This window comes from Drosophila teissieri, chromosome 2L, assembly GCF_016746235.2.
Source record: "Drosophila teissieri strain GT53w chromosome 2L, Prin_Dtei_1.1, whole genome shotgun sequence".
Lineage (NCBI taxonomy): Eukaryota > Metazoa > Arthropoda > Insecta > Diptera > Drosophilidae > Drosophila > Drosophila teissieri.
In genome coordinates this window covers 4,628,783-4,656,412 of record NC_053029.1, presented here as the reverse complement: position 1 = coordinate 4,656,412, position 27,630 = coordinate 4,628,783, and the positions used below count along the sequence as shown (strand labels likewise).

At 52.8% G+C, this 27,630-nt stretch overlaps 1 protein-coding gene across 1 annotated transcript in view; it reads left to right on the top strand.

Moving 5' to 3' along the window:
- The window catches only part of LOC122611518, a 113,116-nt gene that overhangs the window by 68,523 nt on the left and 16,963 nt on the right, over positions 1–27,630 (top strand). The window contains 37 exon segments of the mRNA XM_043784654.1: positions 51–389; positions 455–763; positions 1,150–1,476; positions 1,554–3,140; positions 3,262–6,453; positions 8,056–8,382; positions 8,441–8,761; positions 8,820–9,164; positions 9,225–9,521; positions 9,576–9,878; positions 9,933–10,580; positions 10,635–10,952; positions 11,010–11,345; positions 11,415–12,029; positions 12,085–12,729; positions 12,787–13,098; positions 13,159–13,497; positions 13,561–13,869; positions 13,930–14,874; positions 14,938–15,249; positions 15,310–15,654; positions 15,712–16,011; positions 16,078–17,028; positions 17,134–17,451; positions 17,513–17,845; positions 17,903–18,217; positions 18,276–18,581; positions 18,638–19,285; positions 19,349–19,660; positions 19,727–20,065; positions 20,124–21,386; positions 21,452–21,766; positions 21,831–23,429; positions 23,493–23,807; positions 23,868–24,515; positions 24,582–25,544; positions 25,638–27,626. Of these exon segments, the coding sequence (XP_043640589.1) occupies positions 51–389; positions 455–763; positions 1,150–1,476; positions 1,554–3,140; positions 3,262–6,453; positions 8,056–8,382; positions 8,441–8,761; positions 8,820–9,164; positions 9,225–9,521; positions 9,576–9,878; positions 9,933–10,580; positions 10,635–10,952; positions 11,010–11,345; positions 11,415–12,029; positions 12,085–12,729; positions 12,787–13,098; positions 13,159–13,497; positions 13,561–13,869; positions 13,930–14,874; positions 14,938–15,249; positions 15,310–15,654; positions 15,712–16,011; positions 16,078–17,028; positions 17,134–17,451; positions 17,513–17,845; positions 17,903–18,217; positions 18,276–18,581; positions 18,638–19,285; positions 19,349–19,660; positions 19,727–20,065; positions 20,124–21,386; positions 21,452–21,766; positions 21,831–23,429; positions 23,493–23,807; positions 23,868–24,515; positions 24,582–25,544; positions 25,638–27,626 (23,385 nt within the window).

Below are 27,630 nucleotides of genomic sequence, written 5' to 3'. Positions count from 1 at the left end.
TTAGCCCAGTGTCTCTTGGAACTAGTCCTAATCCGCTTTGTGGCCCCCAGCTCCAGCCATATCCGATGAACGTTTGACTCCCTGCCAACCCTCGCCCTGTGGTCCCAATGCCGAGTGCCGTGAGCGCAACGGAGCCGGCTCCTGTACTTGTCTGCCGGAATATTTCGGTGATCCGTACAGTGGCTGCCGCCCCGAATGCGTGGTGAACAGTGATTGTTCGCGCGACAAGTCGTGCGTCAATCAGAAATGTGTGGACCCGTGTCCAGGTGTTTGTGGTTTGAACGCCCAGTGTCGTGTGTCCAATCACCTTCCCAGTTGCTCATGCCTGGCTGGATACACTGGAAATCCGTCGAGCGCGTGCCGTGAAATTCCCCAGTTGCCCCCACCACGTAGGTTGACGAGTACCCCTGTAAAAGAAACACAATCCAACTGATCCCACCTCCTACTTTCCCAGCCGAACGGGATGAGAACCCCTGTAGACCATCTCCCTGTGGTCCCTATAGTCAGTGCCGCGAGGTCGACGGCCATGCCGTGTGCTCCTGCCTTCAGGGCCTCATCGGATCGGCTCCCAACTGCCGGCCCGAGTGCGTCATTAGCTCGGATTGCGCCCAAAATCTTAACTGTCAGAATCAAAAGTGCGTGGACCCGTGCCCGGGTACATGTGGCATCGAGGCCCGCTGCCAGGTTATTAATCACTATCCCGCATGCTCCTGTGCCCCAGGTTTTACCGGAGATCCCTTCAACCGGTGCACCAAGATATTGTGTAAGCATGATTAGCTCAATAGTTGAGGAATGCAAGCCAAATGGGGAAGCTAAGATCTTTACGAATTCGATATAAACCTCCTTGAATATCACTAGAGTTTATTCCACCTTGTAAGAATTGAAGCCCCCCTTAAAATATTAAACCCCAAAAGCACGATCCTTAATCTACTCCCCCACTTGGCCTGCCGTCCCACCCAAGGTTTCTACCTCCTGCATGTATATACACTATTTAATGTTTGATTTTTCCTTTCTTATTATGTTTATTTTATGTACACTTTGTAAAACCACTATCCATCCAACTCTACTATCCTATGAACCTATGTAAATGTTTGTTTGAATGTGCTATGAACCTACTTCAACTATCTGGCACGGCTATATGGCATGTAGTGGAGCCCCCACCCACCGATAAGTCTGGTAATCCCTGCATCCCATCACCATGCGGACCCAACTCGAAATGCCTCGATGTCCGTGGTTCGCCTGCATGCTCCTGTTTGCCCGACTACCTGGGACGTCCGCCAAACTGCCGGCCCGAGTGCCTCAGTAGTGCCGACTGTCCGGCTAATCTGGCCTGTGTGAACCAGCGCTGCTCGAACCCATGCATCGGCGCCTGCGGCCTGCACTCCGTGTGCACGGTCATTAAGCACCGACCAGCATGCGAGTGTGTGCCAGGTTACACCGGAGATCCCTTCTCAGGCTGTGCGATCGTACAGCAAAGTAATATATCCCTGCCTGCTAATAAATCTCAGATTCCCTACTAATTTACATATCAAATTCTCCCATCTTTCCTCTAGTTCCAGTAGATGAACCAAGAAATCCCTGCAATCCTAGCCCCTGCGGAGCAAATGCCATTTGCCGGGAGCGCAATGGAGCTGGCTCTTGCGCCTGTCTGCCCGAGTACTTTGGTGATCCGTACAGTGGATGCCGACCGGAATGTGTCCAGAACGACGATTGTGATCGCTCGCGTGCCTGTATCAACAACAAGTGTCAGGATCCATGTCCCGGAGCCTGCGGCATCAACGCTGAGTGCAGGGTCCTGAATCACGGACCGAACTGCAACTGTTTCGATGGCTACACCGGAGATCCGCATCGCTCGTGCTCGTTGATCGAAGTGGTCACCATTCGACCGGAGCCATGCAAGCCATCACCTTGCGGACCGTACAGCCAGTGCTTGGATACCAACAGTCATGCAGTGTGCAGCTGCTTGGAAGGCTACATTGGAGCACCGCCTAGCTGCAAACCGGAATGTGTGGTCAGTTCGGAGTGCCCCCAAAACAGGGCTTGTATTAACCAGAAGTGCGAGGATCCTTGTCGCGGATCTTGTGGCAATAATGCTAAATGCCAAGTGGTGAACCACAACCCCATCTGTACCTGCCAGCCGGGCATGACAGGTGATCCGATATCGGGCTGTCAGCCCACGCCTGAGGTCAAGAACGTGGAGAATCCGTGTGTGCCGTCACCTTGTGGACCCAACTCTGTTTGCCGAGAGATTGGAAACCAGGCAGCTTGTTCCTGTAACGCGGGCTATATCGGACGCCCCCCCACTTGCCGACCGGAATGTACAAACAATGACGAGTGCCAGAATCATCTCTCCTGTCAGCAGGAGCGCTGCGTGGATCCATGCCCCGGTTCGTGTGGTAGCAACGCCATCTGCCAGGTGGTGCAGCATAATGCTGTATGCTCCTGCGCCGATGGATACGAGGGAGAGCCTCTCTTTGGTTGTCAGCTGATTCCAGCAGTGACGCCCACCGAGTCGCCATCATCGCCCTGCGAACCATCACCATGCGGTCCTCATGCCGAGTGTCGGGAGAGGAATGGAGCTGGAGCTTGCTACTGCCACGATGGATTCGAGGGTAATCCCTACGATGCCCAACGAGGATGCCGACGAGAATGCGAGAATAACGATGATTGTTCCGCTGTCCAAGCCTGTTCTCGATTCAAATGCGTTGATCCATGCAACAATATCTGCGGAGACTATGCCATTTGCACAGTTGACAAACATGTGCCCACTTGTGACTGCCCGCCGGGATACACTGGAGATCCGTTCTTCAGCTGCAAACCCGTGCCGGTCACACCGCGTCCTCCGATTAACCCATGCAATCCATCTCCATGTGGACCCAACAGCAATTGTCGGGCGATGAACAACCAGGCAGTGTGTTCCTGCCAGGCAGGTTTCATCAACCAGCCGCCCAACTGCAAACCGGAATGTGTGGTCAGCGCCGAATGTGCTCCGGAAAGAGCATGTGTAAACAAGAAGTGCGTTGATCCTTGTCAACATACCTGCGGCATCCGGGCCATCTGCACCACCAAGAACCACAGCCCCATCTGCACGTGTCCCAGGTCGATGACTGGAGATCCGTTTGTTGAGTGCACTAGAGTTGGTAAGTAATTCCATATATATTTTAAAATATTAACAGCACTTGATAAAAACCTAACCTAGATTTTAAGAAATCGATGAATTGTAATTTCGCTTACCGAAAACGTCTATAATAATTTCTTTAGCAATCACCAATGACAATACGACACCGTCGCCGGCTCCCGCATCCTGTGTGCCTTCGCCTTGTGGACCCAATGCCAAGTGTCAGATCGTGGGCAATAGTCCGGCATGCTCCTGCCTGCCGAACTTCATCGGAGCTCCGCCTCGTTGTCGCCCGGAGTGCGTGCTGAACTCGGAATGCGGACCCACGGAAGCTTGCATTAACCAAAAGTGTGCCGATCCCTGCTCTGGATCCTGCGGATTCGAGGCCAAGTGCCATGTGCTCAACCACCTGCCCATCTGCAACTGCATTGAGGGCTTCGAGGGAGATCCGTTTGTGCGTTGCACCAAGAAGGAAGAAGATAGATCTCCGCTGCCCAAGAATGATCCGTGCAACCCGAACCCATGCGGGCAAAATGCGGATTGCTTTGCCGGAGAGTGCCGCTGCCAAAATAATTACCAAGGCAATGCCTACGAGGGATGTCGTCCTGAGTGCACGCTCTCCGCGGACTGTCCTAGGGACAAGGCCTGTATGCGAAACCGCTGTGTAGATCCCTGTCCAGGAATCTGCGGTAACAATGCCATGTGCGAGGTGATGAATCACATTCCAGTGTGCTCATGCGTCAAGGGCTACGAGGGTGACCCGTTCGTGAACTGCCGTGTTAAACCCGTCGTGGAGGATCCTATTATTGAGGCCTGCTCTCCATCGCCATGCGGTTCCAACAGTCAGTGTCGAGACGTTAACGGACATGCGGTTTGCTCTTGCCTGGAAGGTTATATCGGAGCACCACCCCAGTGCCGTCCCGAGTGTGTGGTGTCCAGCGAGTGCTCCGCCTTACAAGCTTGTGTCAACAAGAAGTGTGTGGATCCATGCGCTGCAGCTTGTGGTCTGGAGGCCCGTTGTGAGGTCATCAATCATAGTCCGATTTGTGGGTGCCCACCTGGCCGAACTGGAGATCCGTTCAAGCAATGCGTTGTCCTGCAACCGATTCCTGACCCAGATGTAAAGACACCTCCTCGAGATCCTTGCGTGCCATCGCCGTGCGGACCCAACTCGATTTGCAAGAATGATAGGAATGGTCCCGTCTGCCAATGCCAACCGGAGTTCTTTGGCTCTCCGCCCAACTGTCGACCCGAGTGCATCATCAATCCGGATTGTCAATCTACGCAGGCGTGTATCAACAACAAATGCAGCAACCCATGCCCAGAATCATGCGGAACCAATGCCGAGTGTCGTGTCATCGGGCACGCTGTGTCCTGCTCTTGTCCAGCAGGATACGCTGGCAACGCATTTGTTCAGTGTGTGCCACAGCAAGAGGAGCCACCGAAGCCATGCCAGCCATCGCCATGTGGACCAAATGCGGAGTGCATTGAACGGAACGAAGCCGCTGCCTGCAAATGTATTGATGAATACCAGGGTAACCCGTACGAGGGTTGCCGTCCCGAGTGCGTACTGAGCTCAGATTGTCCTACGGACAAGACATGCATCCGCAACAAGTGCCAGGATCCTTGCCCAGGAATTTGTGGATTAAACGCCCAGTGCTATGCTGTAAACCATGTACCCAACTGTGTCTGCGACGATGGTTATACTGGAGATCCGTTCGCCAGTTGTCGTCGAGTGGAGGTCACACCACCACCACCAGTTGGAGATCCTTGCATTCCGTCCCCCTGCGGAGCCAATAGCAAATGCAGGGTCGCCAATGGCTTAGCCGTATGCTCATGCTTGGATACATTTATTGGAGCCCCACCGAATTGCAAACCAGAGTGCACAGTTAATGCCGAGTGTCCTTCGACCAAGGCGTGCCACAAGTTCCGTTGCGCTAATCCTTGCGCCAAGACGTGTGGACTGAATGCGAAGTGTGAAGTGATTAACCATAATCCCATCTGTAGTTGTCCTTTGGACATGACGGGTGATCCATTCGCTCGCTGCTATCCAGCTCCGCCACAGCCGCTTCCAGGACCCAAGGATGAGCCCGTTAGGAGACCATGCCAACCCTCGCCATGTGGATTGAACTCGGAATGCAGAGTGCGTGACGATCAGGCGTCGTGCTCTTGCCTGCCTAACTTTATAGGAGCACCACCCAACTGCCGACCCGAATGTGTCGTAAACACGGATTGTTCGCCGGACCGAGCTTGCATTGCAGAGAAGTGCCGTGATCCTTGCGATGGATCCTGCGGAGTCGACTCCGAATGTCGTGTTCAGAACCACTTGGCCATCTGCACTTGCCGTGGAGGATTCACCGGTGATCCGTTTGTTCGTTGCGTCGAGTTCGTCGAGGAGATCACAAAGTCACCTCCACTCACACAAGATCCTTGCGATCTGCAGCCATGCGGATCGAATGCGGAGTGCCGAAACGGCATTTGTAGCTGCCTCTCGGACTACCAGGGAGATCCCTACACCGGTTGTCGTCCAGAATGTACATTGAGTACTGACTGCGCACCTACCAAGGCTTGCTTGAACAAGAAGTGTGTTGATCCTTGCCCAGGAGTATGTGGGCAGAACTCGCAGTGTGATGTTTCGAACCACATACCGATTTGCAGTTGCCTGCAGGGCTACACGGGCGATCCGTTTGTCCACTGTCGCCACGAGACGCCAGTCGCCAAGGATCCATGCCAACCGAACCCATGCGGCCCCAACAGCTTGTGCCACATATCCGGACAAGGACCTGTCTGCGCCTGCCAACCGGGAATGCTGGGCTCACCGCCCGCCTGCAAACCGGAGTGCATTGTCAGCTCCGAGTGCTCGTTGCACACTGCCTGTGTGAACAGGAAGTGCGTCGATCCTTGCCCCGGAGCCTGTGGGCAATTTGCACGCTGCCAGGTGATCAACCACAACCCGTCGTGCTCATGCAACACGGGCTACACCGGCGATCCGTTTACGCGATGCTACCAGGAGGAACGAAAACCACCATTGACACCAGAAAACCCATGCCAGCCATCTCCTTGCGGACCGAATTCCGAGTGCAAGGTGCTGAATGGAAACGCTGCCTGCTCGTGTGCGGCCACCTTCATTGGAACGCCACCAAGCTGCCGACCCGAGTGCTCCATCAATCCGGAATGTCCGCCAACCAAGGCCTGTATCCGCCAGAAGTGCTCGGATCCGTGTGTGAATGCCTGTGGATTTAATGCCCGCTGCAATGTGGCCAATCATCAACCCATCTGCACATGCGATGTGGGCTATACTGGAGATCCGTTTACTGGCTGTCAGAAGGAGCAAGGTAGGACCCCGTTTTCATTTACTTAGTGGTTAGGTCAAGACGTAAACCAGCTTATAAAACCTAATTTGTGGTTCTGGTTTCTTGCTGGGCGCCCAGTAAAACACTTGCTATTATTAAAAATCAAACAAAAATGCCGCACAGCCAAAACATTTGTTTGCGTCTTGAAAGAATAACAAGAATGTGAAACTGTAGAAGACACCTCAGTATTGGCCAAACAAAAAATATAAAGAAATCTCAGTGAAACTCCCCTGGTACCCTAGATCTAAAAACCTTTTAAAGCTAAGTTTCACATTCGTTAAAAGCGCATTAGAACAAAAGAACAATTATCACTTAAAAGCAATTGCAATCGTTGCACTTGTGTCCTACTTGTTTTTTGCACTTTTTGTTTGCACTTGTGTTTCACTTCAGCCGCGTGACTTGTTCTAATGTGCTCTTAGGCAGCTTTTTTATACCACAATTTACATGCATTAAAATCTATGATTATCGCACGCACAGGCACAATGCATTGCAAATAAATGAGTGTTCCAGTTATGTTTTTATACACAAAATCACAGTGCACTCGAATTGCGAAATGCAAATTTCAATTTGGCACACACTCTGTACGAGTTGTCTGAGTGGATGTGCAATTGGAAGTGTCTGTATGCTGGGAAAGTCAAAGATTTTAATTAGGTTTAGTCAATTATATATTTGCTTTTATTGCCCATAATGCCTTAATTACAATATGCAAACTTGCCACGCCTTATTGCTTCCTTATATACAACCTTTAATGCCTTTACACCAAATCACCCGCCTTGATTTTTGCCTTTAACCCCTGATGAAATCGTTGTTGCCCTAAAATGTATTACCTTAACCCTTGACGTTATCGTTGCTGCCTCAAAATGTATTACCTCACGTCCCTGCTGTATTCGATTTGGGGGATAATTCCCGTGATATGCTTTTACCTAATTTGTTATTTGGCCCTGATACCTCAAATGGCCCTGTCTCTCCAATCGCTTACTACACCAAATTGAATCGAAACCCTAACCCAACTACCCGAAATTGAGTACTGCGTTGTTGTTGTCGACCCTGACCCACCCAAAATTCTGCCTTAGAAACGCCAAAGAAATTAACCAAATACTGGTCGTAGACCAACCAAAAACCAAAACGCGTTAGCAATAAATTAGCAAATTAAAATGATTTAACAAAATTGTAGCGTATTGTTTAACAATGAGCAATAAATGAAATGATATAACCTCGCAAAAGAACACTTGTTTTACTTACGAAACAAAAACATAACTCAATGCCAAGTAACTTGGCACATTGCACTCACAAAACACTGCCAACGCACTAAGCACACAGAGTTTAACAAAACTAAATAATGCGGTTTACGAACCGCTGCACCTGAACCGCAATATCCTTCGATTGGAGCGATTAATGCCAACACCTAACTTGTACTTGTACTCTAATCCGCCACAATAATACCACAACTGCAATCGGATTAATCAGCTGACAATAAACCAACGCCAGGTGTGTTGTATTCTACTAAACCCGTCTCACTCAAGACCAATTAATGAAAATATCTGTCCCTTTCTTTCTGGATGAAATCCGTCTACCCACCCATAGAACGCATTGTCAATGAGCAGGTGACTCCCTGCGAGCCCAATCCCTGTGGCTCGAATGCTGTTTGCCGTGAAAGAAATGGCATCGGTTCCTGCCAGTGCCTGCCCGATCACTTTGGTGACCCGTATCAGTCGTGTCGTCCGGAGTGCGTACGCCACTCGGACTGCGCCTCCAATAAGGCGTGCCAACAGCAGAAGTGTCGCGATCCCTGCCCAGGCACCTGCGGCAGCAATGCGGACTGCAGTGTTACGAACCATCTGCCCACCTGTACATGCCGCATTGGATACACGGGTGATCCGTACCGTTACTGCCACGTGGACCCACCCCAGCGTAAGATACCCCACTTCAAAGCGTCTTGTTTTCGTCCCTCACCTACGACCCTTTCTAGTCCCTGCCCGAGTGACCGAACCATCACAACCTTGCCGCCCCTCACCTTGTGGTCCCAACTCCCAGTGCCGCGAACTCAACGGTCAGGCCGTGTGCTCCTGCCTGGAGCTCCACATCGGCCTGCCACCCAACTGCCGGCCCGAGTGTGTGTTGAGCACAGAATGTCCCACCGATAAGGCTTGCATCAGTCAACGTTGTCAGGATCCGTGTCCAGGCACTTGTGGCATCAATGCCGAGTGCCGGGTGCGTAATCATAGTCCTCTGTGTCAGTGTCGTCAAGGTTTCACCGGTGATTCCTTTACCCGTTGTTATACCCTGCCACGTAAGAGATTGCTTCTTTTTCGCATCGAACATCCTGTAAATGCTTATATCCAACCTAGCCCCGCCGCCTGTAATCGAACGAGTTGAGCGTGATCCTTGCCTGCCATCGCCCTGCGGATTGAATAGTCAATGCCGCAATGTTCAAGGTGTGCCGTCCTGTAGCTGTCTGCCAGAGTTCTTGGGGGCACCACCCAACTGTAGGCCGGAGTGCACAATCAGTGCAGAGTGTCCCTCGAATCTTGCTTGCATACGGGAGAAGTGCATAGATCCCTGTCCCGGTTCCTGTGGCTATGCCGCCGAGTGTAGTGTAGTAAACCATACGCCCATTTGTGTCTGTCCCGCTGGCTTTACGGGTGATCCGTTCTCCAGCTGTCGTCCAGCGCCGCCACCAGAGCCCGTACAAAGTAAGGAATTGGAAAAGTAACCTAACATGTTCCAGCTAAATGAAACAACTCAATTAATAGGCGAATATGTGGATCCCTGCAACCCATCACCTTGTGGCTCGAATGCCCAATGCAACGCAGGAGTCTGTACTTGTCTGGCCGAATTCCATGGCGATCCCTACTCTGGTTGCCGTCCCGAGTGTGTTCTAAACTCCGACTGTCCCAGGGACAAGGCTTGCCATCGCAGCAAGTGCGTAAACCCTTGTCCAGGAACTTGTGGCGAGAATGCCATTTGCGATGTCATCAATCACATACCCATGTGCAGATGTCCCGAACGCACTGCTGGCAGCGCATTTATCCGCTGCTCTCCTGTGCAGAGTACGTCGAATTGGTTCACCTTCTCAAAAGCTCCTCTAACAATTATTCCCCTAGTTACCGTATCTAATCCCTGCCGACCCTCACCTTGTGGTCCAAACTCGCAGTGCCGAGAGACTAATCAGCAAGCAGTGTGTTCGTGCCTGCCAAGCTTCATTGGAACTCCGCCATCCTGCAGACCCGAGTGTACCTCGAATGCGGAGTGTGCACCCACTCAAGCTTGCCTGAACCAACGGTGTGGAGATCCCTGCCCCGGAACATGTGGAGTGGGTGCTAATTGCGCTGTTGTCAGCCATAGCCCCTTCTGCACATGTCCTGAGAGGTTTACGGGTAATCCCTTCATTCGTTGCCAGCCCCAGAGTAAGACCATTATGCCGAAAAAAGAGTCATCTTTACAAGAGTTACCTTTCTCAGTTGAACCTCCCGTTCGTGATGTTGTGCCCGTTGATCCCTGTCGCCCATCTCCCTGTGGACCTTATTCCCAGTGTCGCCCTGTTGGTGAGGCCCCTGCCTGTTCCTGTCTGGAGACCTATATTGGACGTCCTCCAAACTGTCGACCAGAGTGTGTGACCAGCTCTGACTGCACCAGCCAACAGGCCTGTGTGAACCAGAAGTGTGTCGACCCATGTCCAGGACGCTGTGGCCTTAATGCCGAGTGCTTTGTGGTTAGCCACGCCGTGCAATGTATTTGCCAGCAGGGCTTCAGCGGAGACCCGTTCGTGCAGTGCAAGCCGGAGATCACATATGAAAATGAAATCCGTACTCCGTGCAGTCCGAGTCCTTGTGGCCCGAATGCCGTGTGCCGCGATCGCAACGGAGTAGGCTCCTGCCAGTGCCTGCCGGAATACGTTGGAGATCCTTACGCTGGCTGTCGCCCGGAGTGCATGCTCGACTCGGACTGTCCGTCCAACCGGGCTTGCCAACAACTGAGATGCCAGGATCCGTGCCCAGGAACCTGTGGACTGAATGCCAACTGTCAAGTGGTGAACCATCTGCCAACCTGTACTTGCCTGACTGGATATGTGGGTGACCCATACCGTCAATGTAATCGACTGCCAGAACGTAAGCAGGAACCAACGACCAATACTTTCCCCCTACTCAATCGCCCTATTTTAGCTCCGCAAAACGAGTATGTAGACCCATGTCAGCCGACACCTTGTGGTCCCAACTCCCAGTGCCGCGTTTCGAATGAGCAGGCGGTTTGCTCTTGCCTGCCCCTGTTCGTAGGAACTCCACCATCCTGCCGACCCGAGTGTACCATTTCATCGGAGTGTTCTGCTGATAGGGCTTGTGTTAACCAGAAATGTGTGGATCCTTGTGCAGCAGATACATGCGGAAATAATGCCATATGTAGAGTGCGCAACCACAGCCCTATTTGCAGTTGCATTAGCGGCTACACAGGCGACGCCTTTACTCGATGCTTCCCTATTCCACGTAAGCCCAACTCCTATTACCCAGGGGTGCAACATAGTAAACCCTCCCGTATCACAGCGCCAATTATTGAGACCAAGGACGAACCTTTGAGGGATCCCTGTATACCCACACCCTGTGGTCCTAACTCCGAGTGCCGGAACATCAATGGTGTGCCTGCCTGTTCTTGTCTGGCTAATTTCATTGGCCAGGCACCAAATTGTCGCCCTGAGTGCACGATCAACTCCGAATGTCCCAGTCAGCTGGCGTGTATTAACCAAAAGTGCCGCGATCCCTGTCCAGGAGCCTGCGGTCAAAACGCCGTTTGCAGTGTCATCAATCACACACCACTGTGCGCCTGCATCGATGGTTACATAGGAAATCCGTTTACCAGCTGCAACCCCAAACCTCCAGAACGTAGGTGTCGCAGAAAATCTTACAGATCTGCTGATTGTTTACCGACTCCGATCATTTTTCCCCTTGTAGCCCCCGCGCCACCAGTTGCCGACGATCCTTGCAATCCATCGCCTTGCGGAGCTAATGCTCTGTGCCAAAATGGCCAATGCTCTTGTATACCTGAGTACCAAGGGGATCCATACGTCTCGTGTCGTCCTGAGTGTGTGCTTAACACCGATTGCCCACGGAATCGAGCATGTGTGCGCAACAAGTGCATCGATCCCTGTCCTGGAACTTGTGGGGTAAACGCCCTGTGCGAGGTTAACAACCATATCCCTATTTGCCGTTGTCCAGAGCAAATGTCTGGTAATGCCTTCTTCGAGTGCCGACCTGTGCCGCCGGCCAAGATTCAAAATCCCTGCCAGCCGTCACCTTGTGGCCCGAACAGTCAGTGCCGTGTGGTGCAACAAACTGCGGTCTGTTCCTGCCTGGCCAACTACGTGGGCAGCCCGCCGCAATGTCGGCCGGAATGTGTAACCAACTCAGACTGTCCTGCCGATCAGGACTGCCAAAATATGAAGTGTCGCGACCCGTGTCCTGGTACTTGTGGCTTTAATGCTTTGTGCAACGTCGTCAACCACCGTCCCTTCTGCAGCTGCCCCACAGGCATGTCCGGAAATCCTTTCGTGAGCTGTCAGCAGCTAAGTAAGACATCATAGTTTCTAACTCCGGCCTATGCTCAAGTATGAAGTTCTTCCAGTTATACGCGATGAAAGACCTCAAAATCCCTGCCAGCCTTCTCCTTGCGGTCCCAACTCCGAATGTCGTGTATCTGGAGACTCGCCATCTTGTTCATGTCTAGCTGAATTTGTGGGAGCTCCGCCTAACTGCCGACCCGAGTGTATATCCAACTCCGAGTGCCCCTCGAACCAGGCTTGTATAAACCAGAAATGTGTGGATCCCTGCCCTGGGCTGTGTGGTCAGAATGCCATTTGTCGGGTGTTCAGTCATAGTGCCATGTGCTTGTGTGACGGCGGCTTCACCGGAGATCCGTTTAGTCAGTGTAGTCCAATAAGAGATAGTCCTCCTGAAGTTCTGCAGCCCTGCAACCCCAGTCCTTGCGGCGTCAATGCCAAGTGCGAGGAACGTGGTGGTGCAGGATCCTGCCAGTGTCTGCCTGATTACTTTGGAAATCCTTATGATGGCTGCCGTCCCGAGTGCGTTCTGAACTCTGACTGCCCTTCAAATCAGGCATGTGTCAACCAGAAATGCCGTGACCCCTGTCCCGGCACCTGCGGCCAAAACGCCGAGTGCCAGGTGATCAATCACTTGGCCACCTGTAATTGTTTGGTTGGATACAACGGCGACCCGTACAGCATATGCCGCATCACAGTCAATGAGCCGCGTAAGATAGATTTTATTTCGCGTAAGAACACCGTTACCATCGATGGGTTTCTTCCAGCTGAACGCGTCTATGTGAACCCTTGTCAGCCGTCTCCATGCGGTCCAAACTCGCAATGTCGTGAAGTAAACGAGCAAGGAGTTTGTTCCTGCTTGCCAGAGTTCATTGGCAGTCCGCCTGCCTGTCGTCCGGAATGCACCAGCAGCTCGGAGTGCGCCGCCGACAAGGCTTGTGTGAATCGCAAATGTGTGGACCCGTGTCCCAACGTTTGTGGTCAACAGGCCGAGTGTCGCGTGCGTAACCACAATCCCATTTGTACTTGCCTTAGTGGATTCACTGGTGATCCATTCACTCGTTGCTACCGTCAGCCGCGTAAGAAAGCAGTCTCGAATAAAGTGGTCCTTTCGATACCATTAATAGAATCAATTTCAGCACCCCCTCCAGTCATCGAACGTGAACCCCTTGACCCCTGTGTTCCTTCACCCTGCGGTGCAAACTCTCAGTGTCGCGAAATTCACGGCACACCATCCTGCTCCTGCCTCCCGCAATATTTGGGTACCCCCCCTAATTGCCGCCCGGAATGTTCCATCAATGCCGAGTGTCCCAGTCATCAGGCCTGTATTAACCAAAAATGCAGGGACCCCTGCCCTGGCTCTTGTGGTCTTAACACTCAGTGCAATGTCATCAACCATACTCCAATCTGCAGTTGTGTCTCAGGTTATATAGGTGACCCCTTCAGCGTTTGCAATCCACAGCCAATACCCGAGAAAAGTAAGATGCATTATCTAGCAGGGCTGAAGTTCAAAATTCATAACTTACATTTTAATAAATCAGTCCGAGACCCACTGCCACCGGAGGATCCGTGCAACCCATCGCCATGTGGCTCTAACACACAATGCAACAATGGAGTTTGTTCTTGCCTGCCCGAATACCACGGTGACCCGTACAGCGGATGTCGTCCAGAGTGCGTTCTGCACACGGATTGTGACCGTAGTCGAGCTTGTGTCCGTCACAAGTGTGTTGATCCCTGTCCCGGTATTTGTGGCACCAACGCGATATGCGAGGTTCTGAACCACATACCCAACTGCCGCTGTTTAGAAGGAATGCAAGGCAATGCCTTTATCCAGTGCAGCCCAGTTCCACGTAAGACGATTTTGCCCCAAGTCCTCATCCCTAGTTACCATAAACTCGCCCACCTTACAGAGCTCGACGTCGTACAGAATCCGTGCCAACCCTCGCCTTGTGGACCAAACTCACAGTGTCGCGTTATTAATCAGCAAGCAATCTGCTCTTGCATCACCTCCTTCATTGGAAGTCCGCCATTCTGCCGACCTGAATGCACTACAAACTCGGATTGTCCCTTGAACCTGGCGTGTCGCAACCAGAAGTGCAGTGACCCCTGTCCCGGCGTCTGTGGCCGCGGTGCCCAGTGCCATGTGACTAACCACAGTCCATTCTGCCGCTGTCTAGAGCGCTACACGGGAAATCCGTTTGTGAGTTGCCAGCAGATCATAGAACCTCCAGTTCCACCACCACGACAAACCTGCCTGCCATCACCCTGCGGACCCTATTCCCAATGTCGTGAAGTTAACGACTCACCTTCTTGCACTTGCCTGCCAGAGTACATTGGAGCTCCACCTAACTGTCGCCCAGAGTGCGTGACCAGCTCAGAGTGTCCCACGAATCAGGCGTGCATTCAGCAGAAGTGTCGCGATCCTTGCCCAGGATTATGTGGACAATCTGCGGAATGCCGAGTCCTTTCGCACACTCCGAGCTGCGTTTGTCCCGAAGGCATGGAAGGTGATCCGTTCACTTTATGTAAGGAAAAGAGGATTCAGGAGGTAGACCAGCTAGACCCGTGCAGCCCCAGTCCTTGTGGAATCAATGCCCGCTGTACTTCCCGCCAAGATGCCGGCTCATGTCAGTGCCTGCCAGAATACTTTGGAAATCCTTACGAGGGATGTCGCCCTGAGTGCGTTCTTAATTCGGACTGCCCATCGAACAAGGCTTGTCAACAGCAGAAGTGTCAGGATCCCTGTCCAGGAACCTGTGGTCAGAATGCTCTCTGCAATGTCCTGAACCATGTACCCAGTTGTAGCTGTATATCGGGATATTCTGGTGATCCTTACCGCTCGTGTGTGCCAGAACGTAAGACTAATGGTCAGCTTTTATTGAATCCTGTAATCTTCCACGGACTATTTACCCTTATAGCGATCAAGGAATATGTCAATCCCTGCCAGCCATCGCCGTGTGGCCCGAATTCTCAGTGCCGTGAGGCGAATGAACAAGCCATATGCTCTTGTCTTCCGGAATATGTGGGAGCTCCGCCTGTGTGTCGCCCAGAGTGTACGATATCTTCAGAGTGCCCTACTGACAAGGCCTGTGTAAACCAGAAATGTGTTGACCCTTGTCCAAGCACTTGTGGGGATCAAGCGATCTGTCGAGTGGTAAACCACAGTCCGATTTGCTCATGTCGTGCCGGTTACACCGGCGACGCCTTCTTCCGCTGTTTCCCCAAGCCCCGTAAGTCTTCTTGTTCGCAAATGGTAGGTCCCACTCCTAACTGTTCTATTGTTCCAAAAGCTGTACCACCAACACCAGTACAAAAGACTCCGGTTGATCCCTGTGTGCCCTCACCTTGTGGCCCGTACTCCCAGTGCCGGGCCCAGGGAGATGCCCCTGCCTGTTCCTGTTTGGTCGGGTACATAGGAGCCCCTCCAAATTGCCGACCCGAATGTCGCATCAACGCGGAGTGTCCTAGCAGTCAAGCGTGTATTAATGAGAAATGTAGAGATCCGTGTCCCGGCTCTTGCGGCTATGGTGCCATTTGCAATGTGATTAATCACACGCCTAGCTGCACCTGTCCAGCAGGATACTCCGGTGATCCATTTAGTCAGTGTCAGCCTCTGCCACCTCCGCCTCCAACTCGTAAGACTCCGTACAAGCAGAAAAGTGTAAAATGGATTCAAACCATTCCTTCCTCAGCCGTTAAGCTCGACGATCCATGCAACCCCTCACCCTGCGGTCCAAATGCTCAGTGCAATAATGGAGTCTGTACTTGCATTCCCGAATACCATGGCGATCCCTACAGCGGTTGCCGGCCCGAATGCATCACCAGCGCGGATTGTTCACGTGAACTTGCCTGTTCGAGGAACAAGTGCTTCGATCCTTGCCCCGGTACCTGTGCCCCCAATGCCATTTGTACTGTCCTTAACCACGTGCCCATGTGCACTTGTCCGGAGGGATATAATGGCAATGCATTCGTTCAGTGTAAACCTACACCACGTAAATATTTTCCCCCCAGACCGTGTTCAAAGCCCAGCAATACCCAAATCAACGATTTTCTTCCAGCCCCTGTCCTCGTCCAGCCTTGCCAACCCTCTCCGTGTGGACCCAACTCCCAATGCCGCGAAATCAACCAGCAAGCTGTTTGCTCATGTGTGCCAGGATACATCGGAACCCCGCCACTCTGTCGACCAGAGTGCACGTCGAACTCGGAGTGTTTGTCACACCTAGCGTGTGTTAACCAAAAGTGCAGTGATCCCTGTCCCGGTTCATGTGGCCGTAATGCCCAGTGCAGTGTGGTTAACCACAATCCCTTCTGTACGTGCTTGCCAAGGTTCACTGGCAATCCTTTCGTGGGTTGTCAGCAGATTATCGAGCCACCACGTCAAGATATCGTGCCACAGGATCCGTGCCGACCGTCACCTTGTGGACCGAACTCTGAATGTCGCGCCGTTGGTGAGACACCAACTTGTACATGCCTTGCTGATTTTGTAGGCTCACCGCCGTATTGCAAACCTGAATGCGTGGCCAATTCAGAGTGTTCCTCGAACCTGGCGTGTATCAATCAAAAGTGTCGCGATCCCTGTCCTGGATTGTGCGGTTCAAGTGCTACTTGCCGCGTTGTCTCTCACACAGCAATGTGCATTTGTGATGCTGGTTTGACCGGAGATCCGTTCACACAATGTCAACCCATTGTGCAGGATGTTGAGATCATTAATCCTTGTCAGCCATCGCCTTGCGGAGCCAATGCCGAGTGCATCCAACGGAATGGAGCCGGAGCCTGCCAGTGTCTCACAGACTATTTCGGAAATCCCTACGAAGGCTGTCGGCCGGAATGTGTTTTGAACTCGGACTGCCCTTCAAACCGAGCCTGTCAGCAGCAGAAGTGCCGTGATCCTTGTCCCGGAAGCTGCGGACAGAACGCCGAATGCAATGTAGTGAACCACACCCCCATGTGCAACTGCTTCGCTGGATTTATAGGCGATCCGTACCGCTATTGTAGCCAACCGCCAGAACGTAAGCGAGTTCCAATTATTCACGTAGTCGTACTAATGGCCGTAGTAGTGGAAGTAGTTACTAATTCCAAAAATTGTTTTGTATTGTATTCCTAACCATAACTAGCTATTGTCCATGAGTATGTGAATCCCTGTCAACCGTCCCCCTGTGGCCCGAACTCAAATTGTCGCGAGGTTAGTGAACAGGCAGTATGCTCCTGCCGTCCCGAATTTGAGGGTGCCCCACCCAACTGCCGGCCACAATGCACCTCGAGCTCAGAGTGCGCCCCCAACAGGGCGTGCATCAATCAAAAATGCGTTGATCCCTGTCCCGGTGTTTGTGGCCAGCAAGCAATCTGCGAGGTTCGCAACCACAGTCCCATTTGTAGGTGTCCCGCCGCCATGACCGGCGATCCCTTCGTGCGCTGTGTACCCCGGCCAACAAGTAAGAAAAAGGAAGTCTGGTGTGTGTAAGATCAAGCCTAACCCTCTCTACCCGATGCCAGTTACCCCGCCACCCTTGAGGGATGTAGCTCCCTATCGCGATCCCTGCCTCCCCTCACCATGTGGCCTGTATGCGTCGTGCAGGAATCAACAGGACCAAGCGGTTTGCTCTTGCTTGCCAAACTACTTCGGTACTCCGCCCCATTGTCGTCCCGAGTGCACCATCAATGCAGAGTGCCCAAGCCACTTGGCCTGCATTGGCGAGCGCTGCCGTGATCCCTGTCCTGGTGCCTGTGGTCAACAGACCGAGTGCCGTGTTATCAGTCACGTTCCCAGTTGCGTTTGCCTTCGCGGCTACGTGGGCGATGCATTCCTGGCCTGCCACCAGGCACCACGTAAGAGTTTTCAGTGTATAATTCGATTTCTTGGACTAAGACCAGGAACCTTTGCAGCCCCTCCATCCCGTGAAGAGCCCCGTGATCCATGCAACCCCAGTCCATGCGGCAGCAATGCCATCTGTTCCAATCAGGGCGAGTGTACATGTGTGGCCGACTATCAGGGAGACCCCTATGTGGCCTGCAGACCCGAGTGTGTTCTCAGTTCTGAGTGTCCCCGAAATCTGGCCTGTATACAACAGAAGTGTACCGATCCTTGTCCCGGAACCTGTGGTACCAATGCTATCTGCGATGTGGTCAACCACATTGCCATGTGCCATTGTCCCGATCGAATGACAGGAAATGCATTTGTCCAATGTACTCCAGTGCAGCGTAGGTTAACCCCATTTTTTGAAGGAGAATTCCAGTTCATTTCTTACCCGTTCTCTAGTTGATGTATACCGTAACCCGTGCAATCCCTCGCCATGCGGCTCCTATGCCGAATGTCGGGAGCAGAACGGTCAAGCGGTGTGCAGTTGTCTTCCCAACTACTTTGGGGTGCCTCCCTCGTGTCGACCGGAGTGTAGCACCAACTACGATTGTTCCCCAAGTTTGGCGTGTCAGAATCAGCGCTGTGTCGATCCATGTCCTGGAGCTTGTGGCGCCTATGCTGAGTGTCGAACAGTCAACCACAGTCCATTCTGTAGTTGCAGACCCGGCTATACGGGAAATCCCATTGTCCAATGTCATATGATTAGTAAGTTACCATAACCATTTTTAGAGGACATCTTTTATATAATGCCACACCTATAGTTGAGCCCCAGCGGGATATTACGCCCATAGATCCTTGCCAGCCCTCACCCTGTGGTCCAAACAGCGAGTGCCGTCGCGTAGGAGAAACACCCTCCTGCTCATGCCTATCCAACTTCTTTGGCACTCCGCCCAATTGCCGACCTGAATGTGTCTCCAATTCCGAGTGCAGTCAGGTGCACGTTTGCACGAATAACCGCTGCAAGGACCCGTGCCCGGGTCTCTGCGGAACTGATGCCGTGTGCCGCGTGATAAGTCACAGTGCTATGTGCTACTGTCAGCCGGGTTACAGTGGCGATCCCTTCGTCCGTTGTGCACCACACATTCAAAGAGAACCGATTGAGATAGCGCAACCCTGCAACCCCAATCCTTGCGGCACCTTTGCCGAGTGTCGCCAGCAGAATGGAGTCGGATCCTGTCAGTGTCTTCCAGAGTACTTTGGCAATCCTTATGAAGGATGTCGTCCTGAATGTGTACTTGACACTGATTGCTCCTCTCAGCTGGCCTGTGTCAATCAGAAGTGCCGTGATCCCTGTCCCGGAAGCTGCGGACAAAATGCCGAATGCTTTGTACGCAATCACCTGCCCTCTTGCAACTGCCTCAGTGGCTATGTGGGCGAACCATATCGGTATTGTAGCATAGAACCGAAACGTAAGCAGACCTTGCTATTGTACCCCCGACATATGCCTCTACACATCATATACTCTTTTACAGCCATTCGGGAATATGTCAACCCCTGTCAACCCTCTCCTTGTGGTCCTAACTCTCAGTGCCGCGAACAGAATGGTGTGGCCACATGCTCTTGCTTGCCAGAATATGTGGGCACTCCGCCGGGTTGTCGGCCCGAGTGTACGGTATCCTCTGAGTGCAATCTTGACAAGGCTTGCGTTCGTCACAAGTGCATAGATCCTTGTCCTGGTGCTTGCGGCAGCTCTGCCAATTGCCAGGTGGTGAACCACGCTCCACTCTGCTCTTGTCAAGCGGGTTACACAGGAGACCCATTTACTCGATGCTACCCCATTCCCCGTAAGTTGACAAACGTGGAAAACCCTGTTAAGTCTTCCTTTCTAATGATCTGCCATATATGTCCAGCTCCACCTACCCATATTGTCCATGATTACGCGCGCGATCCATGCCAACCATCTCCCTGCGGAGCCAATGCCCAATGTAGACAATCCCAGGGTCAAGCCATCTGCTCCTGCATACCCAACTACTTCGGTGTTCCACCCAATTGTCGACCCGAGTGCACTCAAAGCTCAGAGTGTCTGTCCAGTCTGGCCTGCATCAATCAAAGATGCGCGGATCCCTGTCCTGGCTCCTGTGCCTACAACGCCATTTGCCATGTGCGTAATCACGTGCCCAGTTGTCAGTGCCCAGTTGGCTATGTAGGTGATCCGTTCTCCAACTGCCACCCTGAACCCCAGCCACCACGTAAGAATAATAAGTGTGCGCGTCATTGTTCGAAGTATAACCTTACCCTTAACCCTAGCCAAACCCGTTGCTCTCGATGATCCCTGCAATCCATCGCCCTGTGGCGCCAATGCTCTGTGCCAAAATGGTCAATGTTCGTGTATACCCGAGTACCAAGGAGATCCTTATACCGGCTGTAGACCGGAATGTGTGTTAAATGCGGATTGTGCGCGAAATCGTGCTTGTGTTCGACATAAGTGTGTGGATCCCTGTCCGGGAACGTGTGCACCTAATGCCATCTGCGATGTGCTTAACCACATTGCCATGTGCCGTTGCCCAGAGCGTATGACAGGCAATGCCTTCATCCAATGTGAAACACCGCCAGTGTCGCTGGCACCTGCAGATCCGTGTTACCCATCGCCCTGCGGTCCGAACAGTCGGTGCCGTGAGTTCAACAACAACGCTGTGTGTTCCTGTATTGAGGATTTCATTGGAACCCCACCAAATTGCCGACCGGAGTGTACGCATAACTCAGATTGCCTGCCTAGACTGGCGTGCCAGAGGCAGCATTGTATAGACCCGTGCCCAGGAACTTGTGGCTTTAATGCACTTTGCCACGTTGTGAACCATGCACCAATTTGCAGTTGTCCGCCAAAGCACAATGGAAACCCCTTCTTGGGATGCTTCCCGGAACCCGTGCGACGCGATGAGTTGATTCCCAAGAACCCGTGCCAACCTTCGCCTTGTGGTCCATATGCTAAGTGCACTTCCGTGGGAGATCAGGCGCAGTGCAGTTGTCTGCCGGAGTACATTGGAACTCCGCCGAACTGTCGCCCGGAGTGTATCACCAATTCGGAATGCTCCTTCGACAAGGCCTGTTTAAACCAAAGATGTCGCGATCCCTGCTCGGGAACATGTGGTTCCAACGCCAATTGCCACGTAATTAGTCATAGTGCCATGTGCTACTGTCTGCCAGGATATACTGGGGACCCATTCACTTCCTGTGGCCAAGTACCAGTAATTCAGCAAACCGAGGTCGTTCAACCTTGTTCTCCCAATCCTTGTGGAGCCAATGCTCTGTGTCGCCAGGAGGGCCATGTTGGTTCCTGCCAATGTCTTCCCGAATACTACGGAAATCCGTACGAGATATGTCGGCCGGAATGTGTAACGAACAACGACTGTCCATCGAACAAGGCTTGTCAACAGCAGAAGTGTCGCGATCCTTGTCCAGGAGTCTGTGCCCTCAATGCTTTGTGTCGCGTGATCAATCACTTACCAACTTGTCATTGTCAGAACGGTTTTGTTGGTGACCCATATCGCTATTGCCAAATTCCCGAGAAACGTGAGTTGTGTGTTTGGTTTGCTCTGCGTTCATATGGTAACCAATTCCCTTTCCCATACCTTTAGCTGTCCTTAAAGAATATGTCAATCCCTGCCAGCCCTCCCCGTGTGGCCCCAACTCGGAGTGCCGTGAAAACAACGAGCAGGCCATCTGCCTATGTCTGCCCGAGTACGTCGGTGCGCCACCCAATTGTCGACCTGAGTGCGTGACCAGTTCAGAGTGTCCTCATGACAAGGCGTGCATTAGGCAAAAGTGTAGTGATCCCTGCCCCGGTGTGTGTGGCTCAAATGCCGATTGCCGTGTTATCCAGCATGCACCTATTTGTAGTTGTCGTGCCGGATTCACAGGCGATGCCTTCTCACGCTGCTTACCCCTGCCACGTAAGATATTACCTCTAGGAGGCGCGCAACCATTTAGTTTACCCGTCCTTCCTTTAAATTCCAGCCCCACGACCACCGCAGTTGGATGTATACCGCAATCCTTGTGTACCCTCGCCTTGTGGCCAGAATGCAGAGTGTCGGGATAGCCAGGGAACTGCCACTTGCAGTTGTCTTCCCTCCTATTTTGGCACCCCGCCCAACTGTCGCCCCGAGTGTACGATAAACCCCGACTGCCCCTCTCATTTGTCCTGCCAGCAACAGCGTTGTCGCGATCCCTGTCCTGGAGCCTGTGGATTCAATGCATTGTGCACAGTTATTAATCACAATCCCACGTGTCAGTGTGCTCCCGGATTTATTGGCAATGCCTTTACATCCTGCCATATTCCACCTCCAATTGTTCGGGACCCCCCTCAAATAAGTGATCCATGCGCATTGATCTCTTGCGGGCCCAATGCCGTTTGCAATCAGGGACAATGTACTTGTCTGCCTGAATTTGTGGGTAACCCATTGGTTGGATGTCGTCCGGAATGTGTGTTGAGTACAGAATGCGACTGGAACAAGGCGTGCGTGAGAAACAAGTGCATCGATCCATGTCCAGGAACTTGCGGATCCAATGCCATATGTGAGGTGCACAGACATGTAGCCATGTGTCACTGTCCACCGGGAATGACTGGAAATGCATTCAGCCAATGCCAACCCTTGCCACCAGCTCCGGTACGCGATGTAATAGACCCTTGTCAGCCTTCGCCATGCGGACCAAATGCCCAGTGTCGCAATATCAACGGACAAGCAGTGTGCTCATGTCTTCCGGACTTCATCGGAGTTCCACCTTCATGTCGGCCAGAGTGCGTTAGTAATGCTGAGTGCCCACTTCATCTGGCTTGCCTCCAACGTCATTGCCGAGATCCTTGCCCCGGAGTCTGTGGCCTGAATGCCGAATGCCGGGTCATAAACCACAGCCCGAACTGCCATTGCATTGGTTCCTTTACGGGAAATCCATTCGCGGCTTGTCACCGGCCACCACCGCCACCGATTAAGCATGAACCCATTGATCCTTGTCAACCATCGCCATGTGGAGCTAATGCGGAGTGCCGTGTCCAGGGAAGCAATGCTCAATGCAGTTGTCTAAGTGGTTTCATTGGCACACCACCGAACTGCCGACCCGAGTGTGTGTCCAACTCAGATTGCCCCACGAATCTGGCTTGCCTCAATCAGAAGTGCCGAGACCCATGTCCAGGTGTCTGTGGCTCCAATGCTGAATGTTATGTGATTAACCATACGCCCATGTGCACATGCCTGGCTGGACAAACCGGCAATCCTTTTGTAGGCTGTCAAGTGGTACGAGATGTTCCCGAGCCACTAACTCCCTGTGTGCCCAGTCCATGCGGAGCCAACGCACTTTGTTCTGAGAGAAACGGAGCCGGAGCCTGTCAGTGCCTTCCGGAATTCTTTGGAAATCCCTATGAAGGCTGCCGACCGGAGTGCGTTCTCAATTCGGACTGTCCCAGCAACTTGGCTTGTCTTAACCAACACTGCCGCGATCCCTGTCCCGGAACATGTGGTACCAACGCCGAATGTCAAGTGCGCGAGCACTTGCCCCAATGCAACTGTCATGTTGGATATCAGGGAAATCCCTACGTTTACTGTAGTGTCCTGCGTGAACGTAAGCAGAACCTGGAAAGGAAAATTATTGGACTAGATGCTTATTCTGTATTTATTCCGACAGCCCTGCCTGAACCAGTTCCCACCCACCCTTGCCAGCCGTCACCTTGTGGTCCGAACTCTCAGTGTCGAGAGTCGAACAACCAGGCAATTTGCAAGTGTCTGCCCGACTTTATTGGATCCCCACCTGCATGTAGACCCGAGTGCACCATCTCTAGTGAATGTGATTTGACCCTTGCTTGTGTTCAACAACACTGTGTCGATCCTTGTCCCGGTGTCTGTGGCCCTAGTGCCCAGTGTCGAGTCATAAATCACAGTCCTCACTGTAGTTGCTTGCCTGGTTTCACGGGTGATGCCATTAGTGGCTGCCAACGGATTCGTAAGACTCAGCCTTTAATAAATTCCCTCGATAGTTTACTTAACCCCAAACCCTTCGCAGCTCCCGCCATTAGTTACGATGCCCCCAAAGAGACCCACCGCGATCCATGTGTTCCCTCTCCCTGCGGAGCCTTTGGTCAGTGCCGAGCTCAAGGCAACCAGGCCGTGTGCTCATGCCTTCCTGGCTACTACGGATCACCTCCAAATTGCAGGCCGGAATGCGTAATTAACCCGGACTGCGCGTCCCATTTGGCATGTATCAGTGAAAAGTGTCGCGATCCATGTCCCGGTTCTTGTGGGCTGCAGGCCCAATGCAGCGTCATAAACCACACACCGATCTGTAGTTGTCCATCGGGTTATCAGGGCAACCCATTCATCAGCTGTCAACGAACTCCACCACCGCCGACTCCACCCCTTCGCGATGCCTGCAATCCCTCACCTTGTGGCTCCAATGCAATCTGCAGCCCCGGAGGCCAGTGTTCATGTCTGCCCGACTTTGATGGCAACCCCTACGTGGGCTGCCGCCCTGAGTGCGTCCTCAATACGGATTGCGCAAGAGACAAAGCCTGCCAGCGCAGCAAGTGCACCGATCCCTGTCCAGGAGCCTGTGGTATTGGAGCAGTTTGCGAGGTTCGCAATCACATTCCCACGTGTAATTGCCCAGCCGGAACAACCGGCAATGCTTTCGTCCAGTGTACCCTTGTGCAATGTAGGTTCCAAACTAAGAATCTGCCAACTACAGAGTCTCTATTTAACCACTCCCTGTTTTGTTTAGCTTCACCCGTGGTGCCCTTAAACCCTTGCCAACCATCGCCGTGCGGAAACAATGCCCAATGCCGAGAGGCTAACGATCAAGCCGTTTGCTCTTGTCTACCCGGTTTCTTTGGTGTTCCACCGAGGTGCCGACCCGAGTGTACCATTAACTCAGACTGTGCCCCACATCTGGCCTGCTTGAACCAACAGTGTCGGGATCCTTGTCCAGGAGCCTGCGGCCAGTTCGCTCAATGCCAGGTCATCCGGCATGTGCCGCACTGTAGTTGTCCTTCAGGCTACACAGGCAATGCCTTCTTCCTGTGTCATCGCTTGCCGCCACCACCACCAGTCCAACGGGAACCGCTCAACCCCTGCTATCCATCGCCATGCGGACCCAATGCGGAATGCACAAATCAGAACGAACAGGCCATTTGCAAGTGCCTAAAGGACTACATAGGAACACCACCCAACTGTCGACCAGAGTGCATAACGTCATCGGAGTGTCCGCTTCAGCTGGCTTGCATTGGTCAGAAATGCAAGGATCCTTGTGCTGGACTTTGTGGAAACGCTGCCACCTGTCAAGTTGTCAGCCACGTGCCTTCGTGTATTTGCGTTGCCGACTATATTGGCGACCCTTACACTGGATGCCATGCCCGGCCACCCATTCAGCGAGAGCAAATCAATCCATGCTACCAGAACCCTTGCGGAAGCAATGCGATCTGCAGAGAGCGTGGAGAAGTCGCTTCGTGTCAGTGTCTACCGGAATATTACGGCAACCCGTATGAGGGATGTCGACCCGAATGTGTGCTTAACTCGGACTGCTCTAGCCACTTGGCTTGCCTCAATCAACACTGTCGAGATCCCTGCCCAGGAAGTTGTGCCCCCAATGCCCAATGTCAAGTAGTCAATCACGTGCCTAGCTGTAGTTGTTATCCTGGATATAGCGGCGATCCTTATCACCATTGCCATGTGGTCCAAGCAGAACGTAAGCAGTCTTTACCCAGTCCCTCGTTAAACCCATGTACTAACTCACCAATCTACCAATATACCCAATCTGCACTCTTATGTCCCTCTTTAGCCGTTGAAGTTGTGCACTTTAATCCCTGCCAACCCTCGCCGTGTGGTCCCAACTCACAGTGCACAGAGTCTCAGGGTCAAGCGGTGTGTCGCTGCCTACCCGATTACTATGGTTCCCCACCTGCTTGTCGACCCGAGTGCACCACTAATCCCGAATGTCCCAATGACAAAGCCTGCGTGGCCAGAAGGTGCACCGATCCTTGCGCGGGTGCTTGTGGTCAGAACGCTATTTGTCGAGCGCATCAGCACAGAGCTTATTGCTCGTGTCATCCTGGTTATACAGGTGATGCATTCATGCGTTGCCAACACTTGCCTCCACCCCAACCGGTTAGGGATTCACCAGTAATCTATAGAGACCCCTGTGTGCCCTCGCCCTGTGGACAGTTTGCTCAGTGTCGCGTGGAGTACGAACAAGCGGTATGCTCTTGTCTTAGCTCCTACTATGGTACTCCACCATACTGTCGACCCGAGTGCACACAGAATTCAGACTGCCCCAGCCATAGAGCCTGTGTCAATCAAAGGTGCGTGGATCCCTGCCCCGGGGCATGTGGTCTAAACGCGCGATGCGATGTGCTCAATCACGTGCCTAGCTGTTCATGTCCCAAGGGTTATGTGGGAGATCCCTTCTACCGCTGTTACCCTGCTCCCGCGCCTCCTCCAACACCTGTCACCGTCGTCGCCGATGATCCTTGCCAGCCATCGCCCTGCGGTCCCAATGCCCAGTGCTCTAACGGTGTCTGCAATTGTCTGCCCCTGTACCAGGGTGATCCCTATGTGGGCTGTCGCCCGGAGTGCGTCTTAAGTACAGAGTGTCCGTGGGACAAGGCCTGCATCCGCAATCGTTGCTTGGACCCGTGTCCTGGAACGTGCGGATCAGGAGCCACATGCCAGGTGCATAGTCACGTGGCCATGTGCCAGTGTCCGGCTGGCTATCAGGGCAATCCATTTGTTCTGTGCCAGCAAACGCCCCTTCAAGCTCCCGCGGAACTCCATCCCTGCCAGCCTTCACCTTGTGGACACCATGGAGAGTGTCGGGAAGTTGGTTCGCAAGCCATTTGCACTTGTCTTCCCGGTTATTATGGCAGCCCACCGGCATGTCGACCGGAATGTGTCAGCGATCCGGAGTGCCCACCCAGCTTGGCCTGTGTAAATCAGAAATGCCGCGATCCCTGTCCTGGCGCCTGTGGTCACTTAGCCCAATGTCATGTAATTAACCACAGTCCACAGTGTGTTTGCCCTGCTGGATATACCGGAAGTCCTTATTCCGAGTGCCACTTGATTAGGGCAGATTACTCACCAGTTCAGCGTCAACCCATTGATCCTTGCTTGCCATCTCCCTGTGGTCCTCATGCTCAATGCAGAAATGAGGGAGGCAACGCAGTTTGTCGATGCCTAACGGAATACCTGGGAGTACCACCGTACTGTCGACCGGAATGCATCGCCAACAGCGAGTGTCCCAGTGACAGGGCATGTATTAATCGGAAGTGCCAGGATCCATGTCCCGGCCTATGCGGGTACAATGCCATTTGTCGAACTTACAACCACCAGCCAAACTGCGTCTGTGCTCCTGGTTTGGTGGGTAACCCCTTCAATTCCTGCCTGCCCCCCACGCGACCTGAGATTCCACCAACACCTCCCACAACTGCCATACAAGTGCTTCAGTATGAGGAACCATTCATCAATGGATGTGAACCAAATCCCTGTGGGGCAAACGCGCAATGCAATCAGCGAAGAGGAGTAGTCTCTTGCGTCTGTCTGCCAGACTATTTTGGCAACCCTTACGAAGCCTGCCGACCTGAGTGTATTCTGAACTCCGATTGTCCCTCAAATAGAGCTTGTGTGCAGCAAAAATGTCGCGATCCATGTCCCGGAACTTGTGGCCTGAATGCCGAGTGTCATGTCCTGGATCATCTGCCACAGTGCAGATGTTTCAGTGGGTACACTGGAAATCCCTTGGCGTACTGCTCGCCTGTTCCAATAGTCCAAGAATGTAA